Source organism: Toxorhynchites rutilus, chromosome 3, assembly GCF_029784135.1.
Source record: "Toxorhynchites rutilus septentrionalis strain SRP chromosome 3, ASM2978413v1, whole genome shotgun sequence".
In the NCBI taxonomy this organism is placed as follows: domain Eukaryota; kingdom Metazoa; phylum Arthropoda; class Insecta; order Diptera; family Culicidae; genus Toxorhynchites; species Toxorhynchites rutilus.
In genome coordinates, this window is record NC_073746.1 from 51,997,877 (window position 1) to 52,022,946 (window position 25,070).

Below are 25,070 nucleotides of genomic sequence, written 5' to 3' on the forward strand. Positions count from 1 at the left end.
TATCACATCCCTTCTTCATTAATCTAGAGCAATGAATAGACTGTCATTTCTACATGTTTATGTTTTTGTGTCATTGGGCATATTTGGGATAAACATTGAACACTAACGAAAAGCATATTCGTGTAGAACAAAAAAAAATGAGGGGATGTAGCTAGGACTTGACCGTATTTTTGACGTACAACTATGGAATTACACCCAAGTTTTTTTTACGCGGTTTTTGCAGAGAGATGCAGAGAACTCTACGACCTCTCATAAATGTCTCGGGAATTTAGGAATGTATTAGTAGGAAAGGTGAGCCATAGGATACACTCAGCCGGTGTTATTGGCGCATGTTATTATTACTATTACTATTACTATTATTATTACTATTACTATTACTATTACTATTACTATTACTATTACTATTACTATTACTATTACTATTACTATTATTATTATTATTACTATTACTATTACTATTACTATTACTATTACTATTACTATTACTATTACTATTACTATTACTATTACTATTACTATTACTATTACTATTACTATTACTATTACTATTACTATTACTATTACTATTACTATTACTATTACTATTACTATTACTATTACTATTACTATTACTATTACTATTACTATTACTACAAATATTCTTATCATCCAGATAATGTACTAAAAACTATGAAATGAAAAAAGTAAAAAAAAAACCTTTTGAGATAAACGGTTTAATGTACTAAAAGCTAGAAAACAATTAGGCAAGTAGCAGTTAGTAGTTATCACATCCCTTCTTCATTAATCTAGAGCAATGAGTAGACTGTCATTTCTACATGTTTATGTTTTTGTGTCATTGGGCATGTTTGGGATAAACATTGAACACTAACGAAAAGCATATTCGTGTAGAACAAAAAAAATGAGGGGCTGTAGCTAGGACACGACCGTATTTTTGACGTACAACTATGGAATTACACCCAAGTTTTTTTTACGCGGTTTTTTTCGCGCGGTATTTTTTACGAGGTTTTTTTTACGCGGATTTTCCAATTCATGCGGTTTTTTTACGTGGATTTTCTAACTAACGCGGTTTTTTACGCGGATTTTCCAATTAACGCGTTTTTTTACGTTTTTTACCAGTGCAATATCACATCTCCCCCTCAGCTCACATTTTTCTCTCATGTTCCCTCGAAGCATATTACGGTAATTAGTGCTTGTAATAAAGCTTAGCGCTTAGTGCCGCACCTTATCACGATTCTTACGTGGATTTTAGGTGTTGGGTAACGGGATGAGGTTTTTACGGGCAGCGATTCGTGAATGTCTTTCCCTGTCTACTTAGCTCTGGACGGTCCAACAGTGGTGCTGCACGTGCATCGGCAGTGTACAAATGTGTACAAGGGAATCTTCTAGCAACAGCAGATGACCTCATTCGTGAGGAAAAGCGAACTATAGCTACCAGTAACCAACGAAATTGCAGGAAAAAACTACGGGTTTTCGGAAGCGAGCAACACTTAACTTTTTATTTGCGTTATTCATAAGGATAGTTCCATTTGATATCTATCATTAGGTGACATGTTTTTTTACGCGGATTTTCGGATTAACGTGTTTTTTTTTATATAAGGTATTTGTCGGTTCGTGCCGATACGTGTCTGATAAAATCTTTTTTTTTTTCTTTTTTTTTCTGTATTATAGTGATTTTCAACTCATTTGGCTGGTTCGTCACTTTTGCTTCCATTTTTGGAAGAATGTCGGGAGTGAGAATTGAACTCGTGACCTTCAGCGTGAGAGGCATGGATGTTACCACTACGCCAGATCGCCTCCTCTGATAAAATCGTGTTTGTTCCGTGTTTGTGTACAACATACATATCGTAGCAAACCCTTATTCCATTCAACAACTGTTTGCACCGAGTCGCGCGTGTAGAAATATTTCCTATCGATTGATGCAAATATCTTTGCGAACTATCGATAAAATGCGAAGTTTGAATTGCAGTAGTTTCACTCTCCTCTCTCATTGCCCGTGCAATGGAAGACTGCCTCTAAGTTAGAAATTTTTTCTGTGACGGTTGAAAGGTTGAAAATATATAACATATTCGAGGAATATTAAAGGAGTTTCTCTGCGATATTCTCAGGTTGCCAAAAATAACATCGGTGTGTAATGAATAATATGAAAACATTTTGAAATGTAATACGAGTGATGAATAAAAATATATCGTTCGAGAGTTTTTAAAGGAGTTTTCTCAGTGACCTTCTCAAGTCAGAATGATTATTTTTATCGAAATCTCGTTTCGCCGAATATTTGAGAGGTCGCGTGTTCAGAATCGCGAAAAATTTCTTCCGACCTTCACTGCAGTCACACGTATTAAATTATTATAATAAACAATATATTCACGTTTTCTTAATAATCGCACGTTCATGGGTCCAATCACAAAACTGTTTATTGTTTGATCTCCCAATTACCTTTCACTCAAAAAAGCCCTAAATTGGACAATTCGTTCTTCGAGTTTTGCTCTTATCATTTGGCGATTCATTTTAATTTATTTCGATAGAACAATATATACGAGTGTGTTTTATCACATTCAACTCCATTTCCACTTTCGAACAAAGATCATTTACGTTAGCGCAAATGCCAAATGGACTAATAACGCTTGTCACGATGTAATTGTAGAACAAATGGGAATTGAATGTTTCGAATTTTCCCATTTTCCTTCAGAGTTTTGCGAAAATTTTCAATTGTCATGTTTGTTGGGAATATGTTTGGTTGAAATATGTGTAATATTTTCATGGGACCCCCTCTCCAAAACAGAAAAAAAAGAAAGGAGGGGGAAGGGGAGTTTCGTATCATCACAGAAACATTTCTCGTACCCAAACATCCTCAAATCCCAAATTAGGCTCCATTTGCTTGATTAGTTCTCGAGTTATGCAGAAATTTGTGTTTCATTTGAATGGCAGCCCCTATGCTCTTAGAGAGGGGGTAGGTATGTGAAACCTCTATAGAAACATTTATTGCTCCCTAAAACCTCCATATGCCAAATTTAGTTCTATTGGCTTGATTAGCTCTCGAGTTATGCAACCTTTAGAGAGGTGAGAGGAGTGTCGAACCTGCATAGAAACATTTCGTGCCCTATAAAAGCTACGCATGCCAAATTTGGCTCCGTTTGATTCTCGAGTTATGCAGCCCCCCTCCTCCTTAGAGAAGAGGAAAGGGGTATCTAACCACCATAGAATAATTTATTACACCCTAAAGCCTCCACTTTTTTTTCTCCATAGGCTTGATTAGTTCTCGAGTCATGAAGAAATTTGTGTTTCATTTGTATGGCAGCCTCCCCTTAGAGAGGGGGGGGGGGAGTGTCTAACCACCATAGAAATGTTTATTGTATTCTAAAAACTCCACATGACTAATTTGGATGCTTGATTAATTCTCGAGTTATGCTGAAATTTGTGTTTCACTTGCATGGCAGAACCCCTCCTTAACCTTTACAGAGGGGGGAGGGGTCTCGAACTATCATAAGAACCTTCCCGGCCCTTATAACCCCTACATACCAATTTTCACGCTGATCGGTTCAATAGCTTCCAAGTCCATGAGAATCAGAAAGACAGACAGACATCACTCCCTTTTTATATATACTGCGTTTTTATATATACTGCGAACGACTCATTTTTTCTGAGTTTCCAGAGATATGTAAGAAGTCGGTTGAATTGAAGTATATAGTGGTGGATATAATAACTATCTTCATTTATAAGACTGACCATTTGTACTTTATTATTGTATCCAGGCGCGAAACAATTAAAAAAACTAAAATTCCAGTTTTTCATAACTATACAACTATATGGAAAAAATCTCACTCCTTTCGTCCAAGCTGTGCCATGTTGTAGTTTGCATCTCGTTCTACGCAGAGGATACTGCTCATTTAAGCTCTTCAAATCACTCATACTGCATATAACCTGCATTTAATATTCGTGCGATAACTCCTCATAAATTCTTGATAGGGTTTTGATTTGGTAAACAAGCTGACCAGTCCAGAATCTGAAGCCCCATTCATTAAACATTGCCATGACTTTCCGTATTTTATGAATTGATGCCTAATTACCCAAATATACCATTGTTTTTGATGCAAAAACAGCAGTAAATGATTCTGAAGCATTTCGTTGCACTACTAACTGTTCATTCGTGGCAGGCCTTTTTGAGAAAATTCTCCTCAAACTATAAAAATCCCATCTGGTAAATAGAAATTCAACTTGAATAGAATTTCTTCATACTGGAATGAGTTACGGAACGTGTCATGTAATTTTTCAACTCGTAACTTTGCAACTTTATCTATAGTTATGAAACGCAGTGTATATTAGGGTGCCAATGAATGTATGGAAAAAAATCGACCCTAAAATTTCAAAAAGTTCGGACTCAAGGGAGAGTGGCACAAAGCGGTCAAAGTTTGAGTTTTTTGAAAATCGAAAAATCACCCAAGGGGAGTAAAGGAAATCTGGGTTTTCGAAAAAAAATTGTTGATGCCAAATGTCTTAAAATGGGAGGAAACCTCGAGATCTAGTGTCATATCGAGAATTTTTTTTTATCAAAAATCTACACTCTAGGACTTACTTTTTTTCGGAATACGAAACGAAACGTATGGTTTTAAATGCAAATAAAAATAGTTATCGCGCTTTTTCATTCGGAACATGTTGCGAAATGTTGATTTGACCGATAATATACCCCATGCGAAATATTAGCTCATTCGAACTTCATTTATTAGTGTTGCAGACGTTAAAATTTGAGTTTTTTGAAAACCGAAAAACCACCGGATATCGGGGTTTTCGAAAAAATTGTTTGATGCCAAATTTCTTAAAATTACATGACACGTCGAGATTTACAGTTATCTCAAAACAATTTTTTTGTCAAAACTCGACTTTTCAGTTTTATTTTTTTTTCGAGGTAACAGTGAGTCTCGACGTTTCATGCAGTTTTAAGACATTTGGCATCAATTTTTTTTTCGTAAACCCCGATTTCCTTTACTCCTCTTGGGTGGTTTTTCGATTTTCAAAAAATTCAAACTTTGACCGCTTTGCGCCATATTCCCTCAAGTCCGATTGAGCTGATATTTTGCATAGGGTGTTTTTTTTCGAGGTGATGAACATTTTTTATGGGGTAACTTTTTGAAATTAGAGATGACCATTTTCATTGGCACCCTAGTGTATATAGATTCGTTAGAGAAATTGTATTCCACAATGAAAACAGAAATGTATACTGGTTCCAGCAGAATTTGATTCGTCCTTTTGTTGAATGACAGTCCAGATTATGTTTCACGAACGGATACTCAAGGTTCTTATTCGGTGCTGTGATAAATTCACGGCATCTTATAGAGAAATCACGGGAATGACATACATAAACATAGTCATTTCTATAAATCAATTTCTATGAAAAAATTCTATGAAATCGATGAAAAATGCAATTTTTTTTCTAAAAATTCAGCGAACATTCAGATTGTGTGAGGCAAATACATCTGGGATCACTAATTGCGGCACGTGTTCCATGAACAAAGCGGTATTCATCAAAACTTGTGCTAGTCTGATTTGGAGACGTAAATTGGTTCAATAAAACCTTTTCGGCATTGGGTTCTGCGCCAGTAATAACTCAACCGATATAGTTTCACACAAACGACTGCCCACCTCCAACCATCTGTACCGACGGGACACGATTGCGAAACCACCATTAACTATACCCGTTGGCATGTTGTGCAGGTATCACTATTTTCACCTTCCAGCCCCTCTTTGAGTTTCCCCTTTTTGCGTGTGATCGAACATTAACATGGCCATCGTTATGAGGGGGGGGGAATTAAAGCTCGGCAAATCGGCGGCATAACTGAGTTTGATAGGACTGCAAAATATTGCCGTCATGTGTTTCGGTATTTGGTGCTGTTGCGTTTTTTTATTTGATCCACTGATGCTCACCGGTAGGAATTATTCGAAATTACTCAATTGCGTGTCAACTGGGTTTCCCGAAATTGGTTCGGCAGGCTTACAGCTGATTGTTTCGATAGCAGTGAAACGTTATTGGAATGCTAATGGCATCCTTTTACCGGAGTGGAGAAAATGTATACCAATGGTAGCGAATGTGTTTGCCATAATTCTTGAAACCTGGCATAATGAAATGTAATGACGAATAACTTTGATGGTGGAGTTGAAGCGAAACACGCTTTTTCCGTGTATTTTTTTTAACGAATCTTGCCGATTTGCCAACGGTTGTACTAGAAAGTTCCGCATGATATGTTTTATTCTTTAGCTTGATGCTGAAATATGTACCATGTGTCATAATACAACGGTCAATTATGAAAAAATATTACTCGCATCAGTATTCGACAAACGCTGAGATATATATGTTCCTTCGTTATTCCGTTATTCGTTCAAAGAAAATAGATTAATTTTTTTCCATTGAATCTAATAAAGTTGTTCAGCCAGACTAGTCTTTTTCCGATGTTATGGTAATGGGAGTATCGACAATATGTCTATAGTAGATAACGTGTGGGTTTTCCACATTCGATATTCATCATAATAGCTCTCAATTTATACCAACTGGCATCGTCTGTTTCTTTATTCTCTCTTTGCCCAGAAATGTATTCAACGCTATTGACTGGAGGTCACTTTGGACGAGGACTGCCGATAAATCTTAACCGTAGCTTGATTCATGTATCTATCTGGAAATGCAGAACATTGAATGAATTCACAAATTTGAAACTAACAGTAAGCATCCGTGCTCATTCTAGTTCGATGGAATTGATAATTTGATAGTCGAATTAAAAACAAAACGACCAACCGGTCTAAATTCCCCGTATTATTATTCCCTTTGCTGCGCTTTTGGAGATTAGTTCCTCCACTTCTAAGTAGAAGCCCAATTTGCATTTCTTGACTCCTGCCAAACACGCAGTGCCGGTAGTCCTAACCTAATTTACAACCTGAAACGAAGGATTGCAAATATTAAGTTCCGCGTTCCGTAAGTTCAACGTTGGAATCAAAATTTACCCAGCAAATAACGAACTCCACGATGAATCAAATAAAAGCCGTTGGGCGGAACGAAGAAAACTCTCTTCTAAATAAAACAAAACCTTTTTCGGCGATAAAAAGGTTGGCGCAAAATAAATGCTAAAAAACAACATCCGAGTGCGATTCCCCCTGGGACTAATTGGAGCCAATGAAAGGTAATTGTTTGGAATACTTCCGCGAAGGATGTGTACTTTCGGCACAATGCGGTGCCGAAAGGCTCATTATCGTAAATTTGCGTAGCTCCTGCAAACGGCAAATCATTTTTATAACCGCATTACGTCTTCTTCGAAGGAAGAAGTAATATACGCTTTCGTTTTCGCACTCCCTTGACTGAATCAAAGCTGATAAGATAATAATAATAAAGCAAAACATTCAAATCCCGCAATTGTTGGGCTCGGCTCTCCTTCAAATCCGATTGTACCTGGGTTTTTCGTGGGCAATTCGTTGGCTTCCCGCCGGAAGCTTGGGTCTTCTTTTATTCAGTGCTTGCAATGCTGTCGAAAAGTGGAATGAAAGTTACTTCCATCTTTTCTCAGATCCTACCAGTAAGTCTCGAGAATCCCTCATGGTGCGGTAAAAGTTATAGCGAATTAAATATCCAGTTTTATGGTCCTGGTGATTGCAGCTATTTAAAATTTAACCAACTGGGTCGGATCCCTTTTCAAGTGTTGGAGAGAAGGGTGAATGCGAGCACCTGCAATCAGTTATAGTTGGCCTGTGTGGAGGCATCTAATACATCCAACTGCTAGGGAGTAAGTTAGGGATGGTTCTGCAGATGTAATTTTTTATTGTTGTTTCAGATTACTGGCAAATGGGATTACTTGAAGAATAAGTAAATAAATAAGCAGGACGAATGAATGAGAGGTAGAACTAAAATGAAAATGGATGAGAAGTAGTAAATTTCCACAAATTCTTACTTCGTGAATTTCTTATACACCATCTGGGGATTCATCTTAAAATTGAAAAGAAAATAATGCATTATATTCACGTGAAATCAACAATTTACAATGAATTTTCTCTTTGACGTGAAATACTTGCTTCATCGGTACCATAGTACTGTGGAAACTAAGCTAAGAAAACTGAAGTTTGTTAAATGAAACTATGGAATTGCGTTCACCAATAGTTAATGAAAATTACAGTTATACAGAATCTCGTAACAAATATGTTTCTGACGTTCGACAGCAAATTTCCATATTTACGATTCCATGTTTAAGATTCAGATGGAATATATATTAGTATTATTAGGTGTGTCCATATGAAACCGGAATTCGTCAACAGATTGCAGATTGCAACTGTGAATATAGTCCCCGTTTAACTATAATTATTCATTTGAATCGAGCTTTACGTAGAAACGATGTTCATCATTTTTTACTATTTTTTACATCTTGTATACTTGGTTTTTTCTTTCTCTTGTTTCTATTATAGAGACTTCAAATTCAACAATTCATTCAAAGAAATGAGTAAACGTTGAGCATATCTATCAAAAAATTGCTGGGTTATATGCTTTCATAATATGCCATTATTTCGTCATGTGTTAATGTTTTGATTTTATTTTTTTATGAATGTAGAAAAATGGCTTGATGTTTGGTTTACAAGAGTTAAGAGTAAATGACTTCTATGGCCAGGAAGATATAAGAAATATATAGCTGATATAGTGGATATAGAAATATATAGTCATATAGTGGATAAAATAAAGCATTTCTTGTTCGTACAATAATTGACATAGAAATTTATTTTATTATTTGCATATCTTATCGAATATGAAACTAAAGCCTGTCCATGTTAAATTTCGGACACCAAGATGATGCCAGTAAAACAAAAATTCACGTGATACAACAGAACCGATTGTTTATTTCAGTAAAATAGACTTATATCTAAAACAAGGAAAGCATACTTCGATGTTAATTAGGTTGTCTGTAAAATTCACGAACTTTCTTGGGAACATCTGCCATTAGGTTCCGTACAGTATCCTCAGATAGCATGGCGGCGGCGCTTTTCCATCTCCTCTTGAAATCTTTAATGCCATTAGCTTTCTTCTTAGTTTCGAATAGTTTTCGCTTAATCAGAGCCCAGTACTTTTCCACTGGGCGAAGTTCTGGACAGTTCGGTGGATTTGCTGTTTTTGGCACATATTTGACCTCATGTGCATTATTATGGATTTTGCATAGTGACAAGAGGCCAAATCTGGCCAAAACAACGCTGGAGAGTCGTGGCTTCTTATGAATGGTAGCAACCGCTTCTGGAGACATTCCTTCTCGTAGACATCTTTGTTGATAGTGCCCTTAGAGACGAAAGATTTGGATTTTCGGCCACAACTGCATATGGCCTGCCAAACCAAGATTGGAATTTAGACTGCTTCTTGCAATCTAAAACACTTGACTACGGCATTCCTTCGCATTGCAGCATAAAAAGCGAGACCCGGAAGCTGTTTGAAGACTTCGAGAACATAAGTTTCATCGTCCAATATGGTGCATGAACATTTTTGTAAAAACTGGGTGTAGAGCACCTTAGCACGGCTTTTTGCAGTGAAATTTTGATTATCATCACGATTGGGCATCTTTTTCACTTTGTACGCCTTCAGTCCATGCCTCTGCTTCACTTTTTGTACATATGGGCTTCCATACAAATGTAACACGAATTTCTGCATAACTCAAGAGCTAATAAAGAAAATGGAACCAAATTTAGCATGTGAAGGTTTAAGGGGGGCTCGAAACTCCTCCCCCCTCTTAAGAGGGCTGCCGTACAAATGAAACGCAAATTTTGCATAACTCGAGAACTAAGCAAGCAAACAGAACCAAATTTGGCATGTGGAGGTTCTAGGGGACATGAAGTGTTTTCATTGTGATACGACATTCCTCACCCCTCTCTAAGGGGGAGAGGGAGTCCAGCCATACAAATGAAACACGAATTTCTGCATAACTCGAGAACTAGTCAAGCAAAGGGGATAGGGTAAAACTCGAGGAAGGAATCGGCCGATTTCAGATGTCATCATTTTATTATATTTTCTGTATCAAACATGTACTCCATGTAAGGGAGAAACATGTTATTTGCAAGTGATTGAAAAATCTTGAACGAGAATTGGGTTTGAAAATAATTCGATATTATAACCACGAGTTCTGGTAGAAGTACTAGGAAATGGAAAGTAAAAAGGATTTGTAAAAGATCGAAAATAATCAGTGAACAGTTTTGCCATTGAACCCATGGACGTTCGCTTAGTAAGAAAACGTGACTGTTTGAAAGTATTTATAACAAAAAAAAAACCATTTTGGGCGAGACGAAGTTTGTAGGTACAGCTAGTATATTATAAAAATGCTGTACTGATATGCCGTACTGGAAGGTAACACTTGTTTATTTTTTTTAAATGTTGAGAAACAGGAAGCAAAATATATGCTAAAAACCAATTTTGGGTGTAGATTTAGATAAAACAGTTTAAATTTGCAAAACAGTTTTTTCTCAACCACAATTTTGATAAAATTCAATGATTTTTGAACGTTGCACGGTGTAAGTCTTTTCGTGATGGAATGATAATACAAACTGAATATTTTTCACTTTGACACATCTAATGCATCTATTTTCGTTCAAGTCCGACAATTTTTCGTATAACATATGTCTTTCAACTCGTACGGGAACATTCGTTTTCTGGAATTTAGCTCTCTGAACACAATCAAGACGTGTTGTTTGCTTATCCATCGTTATCGTCCATCCTCCAAGATATTTAACTAATAAAATGTAATGTAATTTGAATTCTTCATTGGATCAAATACCATAATTTTAGTGAAGTGTTCAGTTGAGAAAGAAGAGAAAGAAAAAAAATTTCACATAAACTTCAAGACTTTTTTAACATGTTTCGAATTATCAATTTTGAAAATGACCCGAAATAGTTTTATGGTGGATTTCTATTATATGATCCCACGTTCATCCAACTCTGAATTGACGCAAGAAAATTGCTGTATGATTCGTTAAAAAGATTTTACGTCATTTTTGATGCTTCATTTAGGAGTCATACTCATAAGTCTCTTTGCAGGCATTTGTAGAACTCTATTCCACTGACTTCTGAGTTTCTCAGTGTGAGTGGATATTTAACTTTTCTTCAAATCAAGACCAAGGCAAAAAGATATCGTTGCCATATACAACATATAAATATGATTGAATACAAGCTTTCAGGGGCCACGGGACGTTTCATTCCAATCAAACGGGGTCGCAAAGGTAAGAATGCTGGGAACTAAGAATGTAGACACTCTTCAATGGAACATTATCGAAGACCTTTTTTTGTCCCATTTGTTTATTTATTTAGGCTCATTAGCATTTTAGCTTTAACAGAGCCGAATTTAACACGTTCGTCGCCCAATCCGCCGTTTTTGAGTTCCTCGCGGGGGTCAACTAGCGGATGAATTATTAAATGAAGATTAAACTTAGTTTAGACAAATTTTACATGAGTTATTGATTTTTTTTTTCATTTGAAGCAAAAGTCATATTTTACGGGTTTCGTAAAAAACTGCAGTACAAACCATCCATACTTTAAATTAATAAAAAGTATAGTATAAATTTATACGTTATGATTTCTTTTTTTTTTCTACATATCCTATATTTACATTTAAGTGTTTATTCTGTCGAATTCCTTATGAAAATCCAATTTGATTCAATTTGAAAAAGGAAAGTGTCACCCAAATCTGGTTGACGGGGCGACGAAAGTGTTAATCGTGTATATGTTATATGTTTATGATATATATAGATTGTAAATTATATAGTAGCCATTTAGGCGTAGGAGAATTCTTGCTGTTCCATTACTGTTTGAAACTGCTCTCCTCTTTATAAACTGCTTGAATACCGGTTTTTCAAAAGAGGTTAGCTCATTATGAGAAAAACAAACGATGGCATTTTTATTAACAATATTCTGTACACTTGAACAATTCCAGGATATTTCCCCCTAATCAACCACTTCCATTTGATTCCAACTCGTTTGAGCGAAAAAAATATGTTGTGCATTGATCTATCCGGAAAGTGTCTTTAGATCTCAACATCACGTTGAGAAGTTGATTTGACAATGACAATGACAAGTTTAACTAGTCGAGTGGTTTCTTAAATAAAAACAACTGAAATATTAATTTGAACTGAAAAAACCCCGAGTTTAACTTTCTGCTTAGTCAAAGTTCGGAAAACTTTTCAAAAAACCCGTAACATTGCGGAGATGGGAGTACAACTCTTCCAAATTTATAGCCTACATTATATTCCCCAAACCAACAACGATTTAGGGTGGTCAGAGAAAAGATGAACAGGAAGGAATTGCGGTGAAAACTCCTATATTTCACCGATTTCAGCTTGCAATCAAGTTTTAGTTTTCTCTCTTTCCTTGACCTCTGCCTCCAGAATTGGAAGACTAATCTTTGTTTGCTGTTCGTGTTTTTTCTGTCCCTCCGGTTCCGGTTCTCCAGGAATATCAAACTCATTGCACCCCAGTGAGCGAAGCCGGCGATCGGCTTCATCGTCGGAACTGCACCAACTCGAGCGTCCAGACGGACCGGACATGGGCGAGAACGAAATTTACGACTCGGATGAGAGCAATCTGCTCCGGACACCGCTCGACCGGGGGCCCTATTTTGATTTATCAGCCTCGAAGAATATCACGGCCCTGGTGGGAAAAACCGCCTATCTCAACTGTCGGGTGAGGAACCTGGGTAATAAAACGGTAAGCAGCATTCAAACATTAATGCAGGGTTGATAGCGATCAAAATGCGTAAATCCACACTGTTTATCCATTTTTTTCCCATTGCGTTTCAGGTTTCCTGGGTTCGACATCGCGATATACACCTTTTAACTGTAGGTAGATTTACATACACATCGGATCAACGGTTCCAAAGTGTGCACAACGTCCAAACCGATGATTGGTCGCTGCAGGTAAGCTTTATTTTTGCGATTTCCATGCTCTGACAACACATTGACCATTCCGGTCTCGAATTAAAATGATCTATAATTGGATCACATTCACGAGTTACCACAATTATTAACTCATGGTGGAGTTGACATAATGTTTGTGAAGTCATGTGGGCTCATTGAATTGGTAATAATACATTATACACGCCTTTGGCTCTAATATGCATTTAAATACCCACACAAACAGTTTTTCACTCCATTTATTATTAACTATGTTTCAGATCCGGTACCCTCAGAAACGAGACACCGGAGTGTATGAGTGCCAAATATCCACCACACCACCCGTAGGACACTCGATGCACCTTTCGGTGGTAGGTAAGTGGTATCGAATGAAAAGAGCAGAAAAAATATGAATAAGGCAAAAAAATATAATAATAACACGTTTGACTGCAGCATGTGTTCGCACGTTTGTTTTCAATTTGTTTTGCACAGCCGGATGGGAAGAGATGTTTCCGTAATTTTTTTGTATCCCTCTTCCCTCACAGAACCCGTCACCGTTATTGTAGGTGGTCCGGATATTTACATCAACACCGGATCAACGGTAAACCTGACGTGTGTTGTGCAAAACTCCCCCGAGCCACCGTCCACCATCATCTGGACCCACAACAATCAGGTAAAGCTTTCATTCCATCACGAAAAAGGGGATATCAACGTGAAGGGATTGGGGGTTGACAAAAAACAAAAAAAAAAACGGATAAAGTGCATCATCATTTCACCTAATTGAATCCGATTGGAAGGGAATGGAAAGACAAGCGATTCCCGCAGGGGTTTTTTGTTTTTAAAACACCAAAGAGAAGCACCCAGGGAGCTCTGCATACTGGTCGAAATTTTCTCAGTATCGATCGAAATAAGTGAAAAAAGCACATGGTTTGAATCCATAATCCAATCGTCGAAGTAATAGAGAAAAAGGATTATGCCTCTGGGGACGCCATGCAAAAATAATTCTTTGTCGCTTTACCCATGGCTTCTTCTGGTGCAGGGGATGATATATGGATGCTGAATTTTCTTTCATCTTGTGCGGTCAAGTAAGTGGAAGAGAACGATCGATTCGAATGCTTTTGAATTGAGCGGAAATTAAAATGAGTGCTATTCAAGCGATGCGATGAGCTAGTACTGAATTCATGTTGCTTTTTCGTATGTTTTATTCAGTTTCACGCTGGAGCTTTCAATTGTTTTTCTGAATGTCATTCCACCGAAAAGTGACAGACATAAATTTTGTCAATAGCATACTAAGGATTTATTATTAGGAAAACTTTTGGGAATAGATTTTCACAACCTTTTTTGTGTATGGTTGGCGGAACTATCCTTTGTACTGAGGTGAAATTTAGGCATGTTGAAAAGGTAGAAAATTCACATGAAAATACTTTCAGCTACAGTATCAACCGTTTACTCTGTTGCATATTTACATATGATTTAATTTTCATTGCAAAAAAAAAAGAAAAACAAAACTTATATTTCAGTGATTACCAGTATACCTGATTCTCAGAAGATTTATCAGGTTCTGTTTGGGTTAAAAAAAGTTTCATTAAGTAATGAAAAATGTGTCAAAATTGGAAGAATACAAATTGTGCACTGGGGGTAAGAAGGACCGTATTTGACGGGATGGAAACGTATGTGAAATATGTGAGAAAGTCGTTGCAGATGCAAAGGAAATTGAGTCAGCTGAATAAGGCTTAAGTAGCATTGGACAGCGGCTGCCAGTTTTGGGATTCCCAGGACCACTCTTTGCAAACAAATCAAAGGAAATAACGGGCCGAATTTGATCCTCGGATCCAATCTCTTTACCACTGTCCAGCAACATGAACTGGTGGAGCATTTGTTGCAGCTAGCGAATCGGTTCTACAATCATCACAATGCGAGCTGTCAAGGAAATGGCGCTGAGTGTAACAACCTTCCTCATCCGTTGAATAAGAAATAAGGATTTGTGGGTCAAGACGGGTTTTATGGATTTTTGGAAGCATAGTTCTGTAACATAGCGCGGGCCTTAAATATGGCATCCGTCGCTAGATTTTCCGACCCCCTTATAACTATCACTGATCTTCACATTTTACAACTATCGACCTAGTCAACAAATGGTTCGACTTTTTTTAAATCTATCCGGTCGACGAAGAATTGCTTGTATTGCTCACAATCCGTTCTTCGCACGCAAATTCGGATTTGATGTACACCGAAAAGGTTCGGGCAAATCACGTGCCTATTGTTGTTCTTCCTCTGTACTTTAGGCCGCATCCACTACACGTTACGTTCATGGGCCCATTGAATTCATATTGAGCTGAATTGGTTGAGAATTTCGCGTGGAATAACCCAGGGCGTATTTTTGGACAGTGAGTCGTCGCAAAACTTATGGGTGAGACTTTCAATAAAACCGCTACTAATGAAATCGCGAAATGTGAGTTTTTTACGACAGAGATAGCTTCTTTCTGCTAAACCGGATATTTTTGATGATGATGCATTTACACCATCAGCCGTCAAGACGTTCTTCCGGATGCGGATGACTTGGAGCGCCATAGCATTTCTGATTACGAAGTCATCGCCATGCCTGAAGTTGTCTCAGTTGACTTCAAATGATCCCTCTACGTCAATTGAAATAGACAAGTCCAATTTGGATAACGACGTCAAGGTATTTAGATCTTGGTAAGTCCAATTTATTTAAAGGTTCATTCGAAGTGTAATCTACTCGTATTCAATCGCTAGCTATAACTAAACGTTCTAGTGTTACGAAGAGGAAACACGCTGCGTAGAAAACGACCGAGTTGACTTCGAAGCAGAGGAATTGAAAAAGGTTATCCCAGTTCCAAGAGAGATCGAAGGTATTCGAAAAGATCGAAAACCGCATCGAAGAAACTAAAGCTTCAAAACCATCGCTAATCGAAGAGGACATACTGTGTGATAAATGCGAAGATGTTTTTTTCAGATTGAAATGATTTAGAGGCGAATGAACTGAAAAGTTTAAAACCTCTATAATTCACCACGTTCGTTCGTTCAGAATGAAATGAAGAAACGGGTTGGATGTCCATCATAGCTGTTTAGAATCGATTGAATCAAACTCACCTCATCGAAGTTGATACGACGACGATTACTCCACGAAAAAAAAGGAACACTTTCTTTTGTGTATAACTTTTTATTGTATGTATTTTCATTGTAAAATTGATGAAATTATGGGTAAAACTAGTTTAAAGTGTAATGTTTACTAGTGCAAATTACGTCTCAATCTGTAAAGTGGTTATCGAGATAGCTTTCAAGCAAGTAGTGCTTCGATTAAAAATCATGGGCGCGGTCGTAGTAAATCCAGGCCACTCCAGCAGGTGTATCGCGAGACAGTTGAAAATCGTCCATTCGCCCGTATCCCGTGTGTTAAAATCGTTCAAGGAGATCCAGATGTCACAGTCGAACAGCTGGCAGCGGAAGCGAAGACGACCGAACCTCTGAAGGCAACGAAGGTGTGGGGTTACTTCAAGCGTAATCCGAACCTTTCGACTCGGGACGTGATCAAGAAGGTCTATTCGTCCAGCAGACAATGAGGCGATCCGGACTTCATGTCTTCAAGGTGAAGAAAAGCGCATAACCGAACCGATAAACAGAATACAGTGGACTAATTCCGCGCCAGGAAGCTAAACCGCGAGTGTTTGGTGCAGTCGAAATGCATTGTAATGGACGACGTGACGGACGCCAAGCAAATCCCAGGCCTAGAGTTTTTCGTCGGCAAGTCCCGTCTGGATGTTCCGGAAGAAGAAGATCGACAAATGTGCCAAGTAGTTCTTGGTGTGACAAGCGATCTGTGGGTGCGGCAAATTCAGCAAGCAGTACATAATGACCGGCACCATCAACGGCCAAATATATAAACAGCGCCTGATTTGGCATCATGCCATTACGCGAAAACGGTAATGGAGTGGTACGAAGCCAACGATGTTGGTTTTGAGCCGAATCCTCCAAACTCGTTAGAACTTCGCCCAATAGAAAAATTCGGGAAACAGGGAAGGTCTTAAAAAAAACCAGGATGTGTGTAAGAAAGATGGCGCAAGTGTTGCACGGGATATGATGGGTAGCGGTAAGTCCAAGGTGCTGACATTCAGTCTAGGAAAGGAGGTTGAATAACCCAACTTTGCCAAAACGTAGCTATTATGTGTTTATTTATTCTCTGAGAGTTTCAAAAATATCCGACTTAAAATGAATTTTTGGTGATCATTTTTGTCTGTTGCATTTTTTTCGAGTACGGTTTTTCATTTTGTTAAAATGAACACTTGTTTTAAACTTTTAAATTCAATTTTTTTAGAGGTCAACAAACAATTTCTTCCACAAACTGCAGTGCAATGTCGTACAATAACTGAAATTTGAGCTCTGATAGGGAGCTAGAAACAGAAATCAAATAAAATTCATATATTGTTTTTAAACATCAACGGTAAATGAAGCATGAAGTAAACAAAGTTTAAATATGGAGTAAATAGCGCTACAAAATTTGGCATAAAAAATTGATGTTCTCGAAAGTTCCCGAGTTCCAAAAGCAGTGTGCGTATACTCCAAACCTTAACGAAATAAATGACGATGAGTATTTATGCATAGACGTGTACATTTTTGAATAAGGTAGTAAGAAAAAAAGACATAATTTTTCTTTGTAATTGTGTCATTAAAAACTATTAGTGTATTCAGCAAAATTATGTGTTTTAGGGTCATATAAATCTTTGTGGAACTTAATAACTTAACAGAAGTAATGTAATTTAGGTAGAGCTGAAGTAAAAAAAACTAGTTTTAAGCTACTCTTCCCAGAAACACAGTTACATCTCTACAGTACTAAGAAATAGAAATTATGTATCTTCAGCATCATTTTATGTCATTGTTAGTCCTAAAATTTTTCTGAAGACAAAACTCAATTATCTCGTGTGTACAAAAAGTTTGTTTTTTTTAAGTATTATTTAAATTTGCTAATAGTATATCCGGATCATTATTATAAACAACTTCTTTGAAGACACCCTACCTCTAAAATGTAAGGTAAAACGAGAAAAGATTTTTGGCCGTTTTCTTTTCTTCAAAACGGCCCCGCTGCATACGCCAACGATGCAGATCCCAGGCTATGCAACGCTATCCTCGATTTACAACAAACAGGTTATCGATAGGCTGACCAAAAAGTTTCGGAATAAAAACGGGACCCGTAGGGCATAAAACATTATGAGAACCATTCTCTATGACGAGACGAGCAGTTCGTCTCGACTCGTTCGGATCGAGCCGAGCGAAAAATTCTATTCCAGTAGGCGAGTATCATTAAAATGTTTCATTTGGCAGATTGGAAAGAGCTCTGTCATTTCTAACAAATTGTCAACATTTTTTGTTATATTTAGATTGATACTATACTTCGTGATTCAAAGCAGAACAGAAATATTAAATAGGAGGTATGTCGTCGGTTTTCATACCGTGGAGATTGTACGAATTGTTCATTTTATGCGTTGATTATTGATTTTCGTTATTGTTGATCTTGAAATGGATAACTGTAGTGTGAAACAAATATTAAATCGCCTGGAACCGCACGAGAAAAATACCGCGACACATACTGAATGCGTAACACGTATTGTTCTAAGTGGGTCTACTGTTCTCGCGAGAACGACAATGAATCATGAATCAATCTTTTTGGCTGCGTGTACAAAACAACACAAACCCATCGGTCCTTTTGCAGGGCCATTAAAGCTTCCGACTGAAGAGTTTGTTTTTAAGAATTTTCGATGCATTCTAAAAATCTTTTCAATATTTATGTTTGCCTGAAGAGAGCTCCTGTGAATTGAGGAATGTGTTTGGATATATTAATGTAATGATGTTGTTTTGAGTTGTAGAAGATTAGGCTTTCTTAGTTTATTCAAGGCTAGAAAAAGCCTTGAAAAAGACCAATTTGAAATACCAAACTAAACAACCTTGAGAAATACTAGCTGGAAAGCCTTGCTGCTTGGATGACTGATGAATCGTGAATTAGTGATTTGTGAGTTTTTTCAATCGATCATTCAACTTTCGTGAATCCATTGATTTCGGGTTGAATGTGACGTAAGGTATTTCTCAACGCTGAGAGTTGTATTTTTCGATGAAAACTGAAGTTGCAATTTTGTTTCGATGGTATTGCTTTCGCCTCCGCAGTCACCGGACTCAGAGTCAGGTCGGACTCGATTATCCGGAGACTCGATTCTCCGGGATTCGATTATCCGGAATTTTAGACTCGATTATCCGGAGTATTTTATTTTTGATTTTCGGAAATTTTGAATAATTTGTATAAAAATTCTATATTGAATAGCTAATATGGGTATCAAAAGAAAGGGCTTGACTAGTAGAATGCAGTTATTTATGATAAATACAAATTCAAGATGGCGGCCACTACAAAATGGCGGATTACATATTTTCTCAGAACCCCATCAATATGGGTATCAAATGAAAGGGCCTGGCTAGTAGAACACAGTTATTTATGAAAAATGCAAATCCAAAATGGCCGCCACCGCAAGATGGTGCCATATATTTTTTTCACAACCCCATCAATATGCGTATCAAATTAAAGAGCGTGACTAGTAGAATACAGTTATTTATGGAAAATGCAAATCTAAGATGGCGGACACTACAAAATGGCGGATTGCCTATTTTCTCAGAACCCCATCAATATGGGTATCAAATGAAAGGGCTTGGCTAGTAGAACACAGTTATTTATGAAAAATGCAAATCCAAAATGGCCGCCACCGCAAGATGGTGCCATATATTTTTTTCACAACCCCATCAATATGCGTATCAAATTAAAGAGCGTGACTAGTAGAATACAGTTATTTATGGAAAATGCAAATCTAAGATGGCGGACACTACAAAATGGCGGATTGCCTATTTTCTCAGAACCCCATCAATATGGGTATCAAATGAAAGGGCTTGGCTAGTAGAACACAGTTATTTATGAAAAATGCAAATCCAAAATGGCCGCCACCGCAAGATGGTGCCATATATTTTTTTCACAACCCCATCAATATGCGTATCAAATTAAAGAGCGTGACTAGTAGAATACAGTTATTTATGGAAAATGCAAATCTAAGATGGCGGACACTACAAAATGGCGGATTGCCTATTTTCTCAGAACCCCATCAATATGGGTATCAAATGAAAGGGCTTGGCTAGTAGAACACAGTTATTTATGAAAAATGCAAATCCAAAATGGCCGCCACCGCAAGATGGTGCCATATATTTTTTTCACAACCCCATCAATATGCGTATCAAATTAAAGAGCGTGACTAGTAGAATACAGTTATTTATGGAAAATGCAAATCTAAGATGGCGGACACTACAAAATGGCGGATTGCCTATTTTCTCAGAACCCCATCAATATGGGTATCAAATGAAAGGGCTTGGCTAGTAGAACACAGTTATTTATGAAAAATGCAAATCCAAAATGGCCGCCACCGCAAGATGGTGCCATATATTTTTTTCACAACCCCATCAATATGCGTATCAAATTAAAGAGCGTGACTAGTAGAATACAGTTATTTATGGAAAATGCAAATCTAAGATGGCGGACACTACAAAATGGCGGATTGCCTATTTTCTCAGAACCCCATCAATATGGGTATCAAATGAAAGGGCTTGGCTAGTAGAACACAGTTATTTATGAAAAATGCAACTCCAAAATGGCCACCACCGCAAGATGGCGCCATATATATTTTTTCACAACCCCATCAATATAGGTATTAAATGAAAGGGCTTGACTAGTAAAATCATACAGTTATTTATGAAAAATGCAAATCTAAGATGGCGGCAACTACAAAATGGCGGTATACATATTTTCTTAGAACCCCATCCATATGGGTATCAAATGAAAAGGCTTGACTAGTAGAACACAGTTATTTAAGAAAAATGCCCAAAAATGTATCAAAAGAAAGTGCTCGACTAGTAGAACATAGCAGATAACGAAAAATCCAATTTCAAGATTTCCGCAATCCCCAAACAACTAATTACTTTTTGAATGGTTTCATTCAGCTTGACCTGTTTCTATGTATGTTTGAATGTTTGTTGGGTTGTCCCACATTAATAGAAAATTGAACCCGTTCCTGTTGAATGATTGATCTGAAATTTGGAACATACATTTAATTCTACTGCCATTATAAAATTATAAAGAAAGATAGAAGTTGTGCGTCAAAGAACAAATTGTGGAGCGGTTAAAGAATTTCATTTTAATTGATAGAAACAATCTAGTAATATACAGGTAAACTTCGATATAACGTACATTTCACTTTCTAAATTTTACGTTGTATCGAATTGTACGTTATATCGAAGCATAATAAAGTACTCACAAACGTAGTCTATAATACATTATTGTGTTGCTGTTTTAGTAAAGTCAATGAATAACTTCAATCAGAAAACGAAGCCAGCCTTTCTCATGATGTTTCCCTTCGTACTGTTGATTAAAGCATGATTCATTTAGGATCTGGAATAACAAAACCAGCTGTATTTCGGGATTGATTGAAGGTACAAAACTTGTTTTATCATCACAATACAGATAATTCATTGTTCTATCAGAAAAAAAATATTGGAATTTTTTTTTTCTCTACACTTTGGAAATGTGTACGTTATATCGAGGTAAAATGTTCGTTATATCGAGTGCATTATATCGAGGGTACGTTATATCGAAGTTTCCCTGTATAATTATTTAGGATAAAATTAAAAATAACACATTAAAAATTATTAACTTTTACGTGTTTCACTTCCAAAATGTTAATAAAATTCACTAATTTAGTTGTTCCACTACTATATTCTGTACTAAATTTTCTCATTTTTCAAATGAAAGCATCAGAATCGTCTTCCGTAGCGTACTTTTAATGTAGAGCCAGTATGAAGCAACAGAGTCCTAAACAAAAAAAAGTTCTGTAACTCTGTCATTGTTGAAATTCGAACATATGCGTAGGAGGATTTTTGTCATCAAATATGATCGTCTATCACCTCCTGAGAGAATCTGTATAATTTTTTTTTTCATGTGAGAAAGGTGTTTTATGACTTTAAGGGGATCAATCAAATTCAAATTCCTCTTTTATTTTCAAAAAACGAAAAATACATGCAAAAAACAAATAAAGAAAAAAAATTGTTTTGACTCGATTATCCGGAGTGAAAAAAAAATCAATACTCCGGATAATCGAGTCCGACCTGTAATAGGTTCGGTTTGGATTTTCTGTTATCTTTCTTCGTCTGCTGAGATGTTTCGTTCTGTGTTGGAGATGTAATTTTGCTAGCGAATACTGAAAAACTACTTAGATATTCAAGAAGTTCAGTACTCCAGCTTCAGTGCTCTAGACAGCGAGCAATCAACAGTACATGTTGATGCTCAGAATTAATTTGACAATCTACTCGAATTGCTTCCTCACTCAGTGAAAGCATTCATATGTCGGCCTCTGTCATTGATATCAAATATTTGTATCAAAGAGTTTATTATAAAATTTCTTCAATGTTTGTGCTCGCCGGCAATAATTTCGTAGTTCTATGTTAACGGTGCAGTCGAGTCTTGTACATGACCCTTCTTCATTTATCTTTTTTTTCTTTGCGGCCCGCGGCACCATTACCTACACGTGTTTGTGGCCCCTATGAAAAAAAGTTGAGTACCACCGTTTTAAAGGATCAATATTTTTCCATCTTGAGAGTTCAATTCTCTAGCACGGGCATTCTTAAGGGGAGGATATGCTTCAGGAGGTTTGACAAAGACTATTTTGCTTATACAGGGTCTTTCAGATTAAACGCTCACGCAAAAAAAATCGAATAGCTCCTTTAAATTTTTTTTTCGATCTGTCGGTGGTAACATATAACATGCATTCTCCACTTTGTGGCAATAATATACGGCTACTCGTTCAGTCTGATCGGATGGTTTTTAATGTCAAGATGTACAATTTACAAGATCGAGTATTTTTAGTGAAATCTTTTTTTTTTCTGTATTATAGTGACTATCAACTTTCAAAATTTGGAGGAACTTAAAGAAGAAATAACTCGGATTTTCCACAGCATCGAAGTCGTAATGTTAGAGTTGTGCATGAAAAATTTTGTTCATCGTTTAAAACGCGTTATCGAAAAAGGGATGGTCACATCGAAAATGTCCTAAAATAAACTTGATTTAGTTTTTTTTTAATAAAAATCACTCGGTTATCCCTCAAATATTACCACGACAGTTTTCGTTGGGACACTAAACCAGTTTATGCTAGTTCCAGATATACCTGCCGGCTATAAGTTTTCCTCCGGGTTTTCCATTCTGCTCACCATTACGATCTATTCGCGTTGAGCTTCGGGATCATCAGTGTGTGCTTTCGCACGCTCTACAGTTACAGGCGTTTACGTTGGGGGCAATCAGTTCGGTACTCCGGGCAAAATTCATCGAGATACGTGAGTTCGTTCGTTTTTCATCCCTCATGATCGATAGTACAACCGCTGGGTGCGAATGCAAATTTTTACAACGGAAGCCCCAATTTGAATATTTACCGTTTCCGGTAAATCCTTCCATATGATAACAACTGTGCTATGACTCTATGACTAAAACAGAGACTGTGTGAGGCTGAAAGAATCGCGCTCAGTTCGTCCAAACGGTCAGCTTATAGCCGCATTTGGAGAAAAAAAGATGTGTTAGCCCCCGAGAAGAACATCCCCAATGATCATGGTGGAGTCAAGGTGCTCTGATATACTTCAGTCTGGATACAAGTGTGCATAGAAAAAGTAGCGATTGCGATTGATTTTGAGTAATTTTATGTATTCTTGAAGGAGAACATTGTATTGAGCTAGACTAATAAAGTCGTTGTCACACTGACTGGTAGTAGTACCTTACACTGTCAATATAAATGTATTGAATACAAATAGTAGAAGTCGTGGAATCTGTTAATTGCTTTCAGATTCAATCCTTTGATATATAATTTTGTCTCGCAATTGGCAATTATAATTATAATGAATGATATATTTCCAAAGAGAGAAATATTAAATCCACTTGAAATAAGCCCGAACTTCATCAGAATCGATACACCTACCATTCGCTGGACATTCGAAACTAATCATCTAGAAAAATGACCGGAAATACCCGGAAAATGCCGCCGACCGAAGTAGCGGAAAAGCTTTCTCATTTTATATTTGCTCGTATAGATAAACACTCCGACAGCGGCTATATTTACACATCCGGCACTGAATGCGGAGAAGAAGTGAGAAGGAAAATCATTTCCACAGACGAAGTAATAAATATCATTATCATCTCTTCCGACATCCGATCTGGGCTGGTCCATTTTCTACGCTTTTCGGATTCATTTTCGCCCCCGAAACCCGCGGCCCTGGCCTTTCGAGAAAGGCACAATAATCCAAAAAATCAACAAACTCGTTATTCGTGATACGCTTTCGGCGTTTTTTTTCCTACACAGTGGAAACCACTTTCTTTCGTGACGGTCCCGGGATCAGATAACGGAGACCCGTGATTTTAGGGCGCTGCCGACCATTTCCATTTCCATTTCCAGATGGTTTTTTTTCTTCCTGTCGATTTTATGACAAACAATTTGAAAGTGCTAGAGAATTTAATGTTTTGTATAGGGAACAGCTTATATGCACTCCTGGAATTTTCAGCACAAATAATAATAAAATAATGAAGATTTTGTTTTGTTTTGAGAAATTCTAATTTTATGAAATTGATTCTGTCAGCTTCATCCCCGGGTTTTCCCAATATCGCGTCGTTGACACGCGATGGGGGATTCGATGACTACGTGCAATCAGTCTGCATTAATTCGATAAACTCGTTCTTGCCGAGCACCTGACGCGAAAGACGACGAGTGGAAATTGGAAAATCTCATTCGCTGTCAAACTGGTGGGATACGACTTTCCAGTCTTCCAGGTGGAAGGCATCAGCATTTCTATCAACAGCAACGGATTTGTACAGCTGGCATAAGAATGCCGGAAATATTCGCTGCAAAGTGTACGTAGAATGTGCAATGTGGGGAAATATGTTTACCAAGTTTGAGCGAATGTACCTTCTTCTGCACATAGGTCGCTTTCTACCTTTTCATCGGTGTCCCCATGTGCATGGTGGATAATTCGATCCAACGGCTTCGTTTGGAAATTATTCCGTTCGACAGCATCAAGAACGGGAATGCATATGAGCACCGGTGTCGTCTGAGAAGAATTAATCA

At 37.3% G+C, this 25,070-nt stretch overlaps 1 protein-coding gene across 3 annotated transcripts in view; it reads left to right on the plus strand.

The window, feature by feature from the left end:
* The window catches only part of LOC129780005 (zwei Ig domain protein zig-8-like), a 182,116-nt gene that overhangs the window by 153,933 nt on the left and 3,113 nt on the right, over positions 1-25,070 (plus strand). For all 3 annotated transcript variants that reach the window (XM_055787839.1, XM_055787840.1, XM_055787838.1), the window contains 4 exons: positions 12,438-12,691; positions 12,784-12,900; positions 13,158-13,251; positions 13,422-13,549. In XM_055787839.1, coding sequence (XP_055643814.1) covers positions 12,438-12,691; positions 12,784-12,900; positions 13,158-13,251; positions 13,422-13,549 — 593 coding nt within the window. The remainder of the gene's footprint in view (positions 1-12,437; positions 12,692-12,783; positions 12,901-13,157; positions 13,252-13,421; positions 13,550-25,070) is intronic.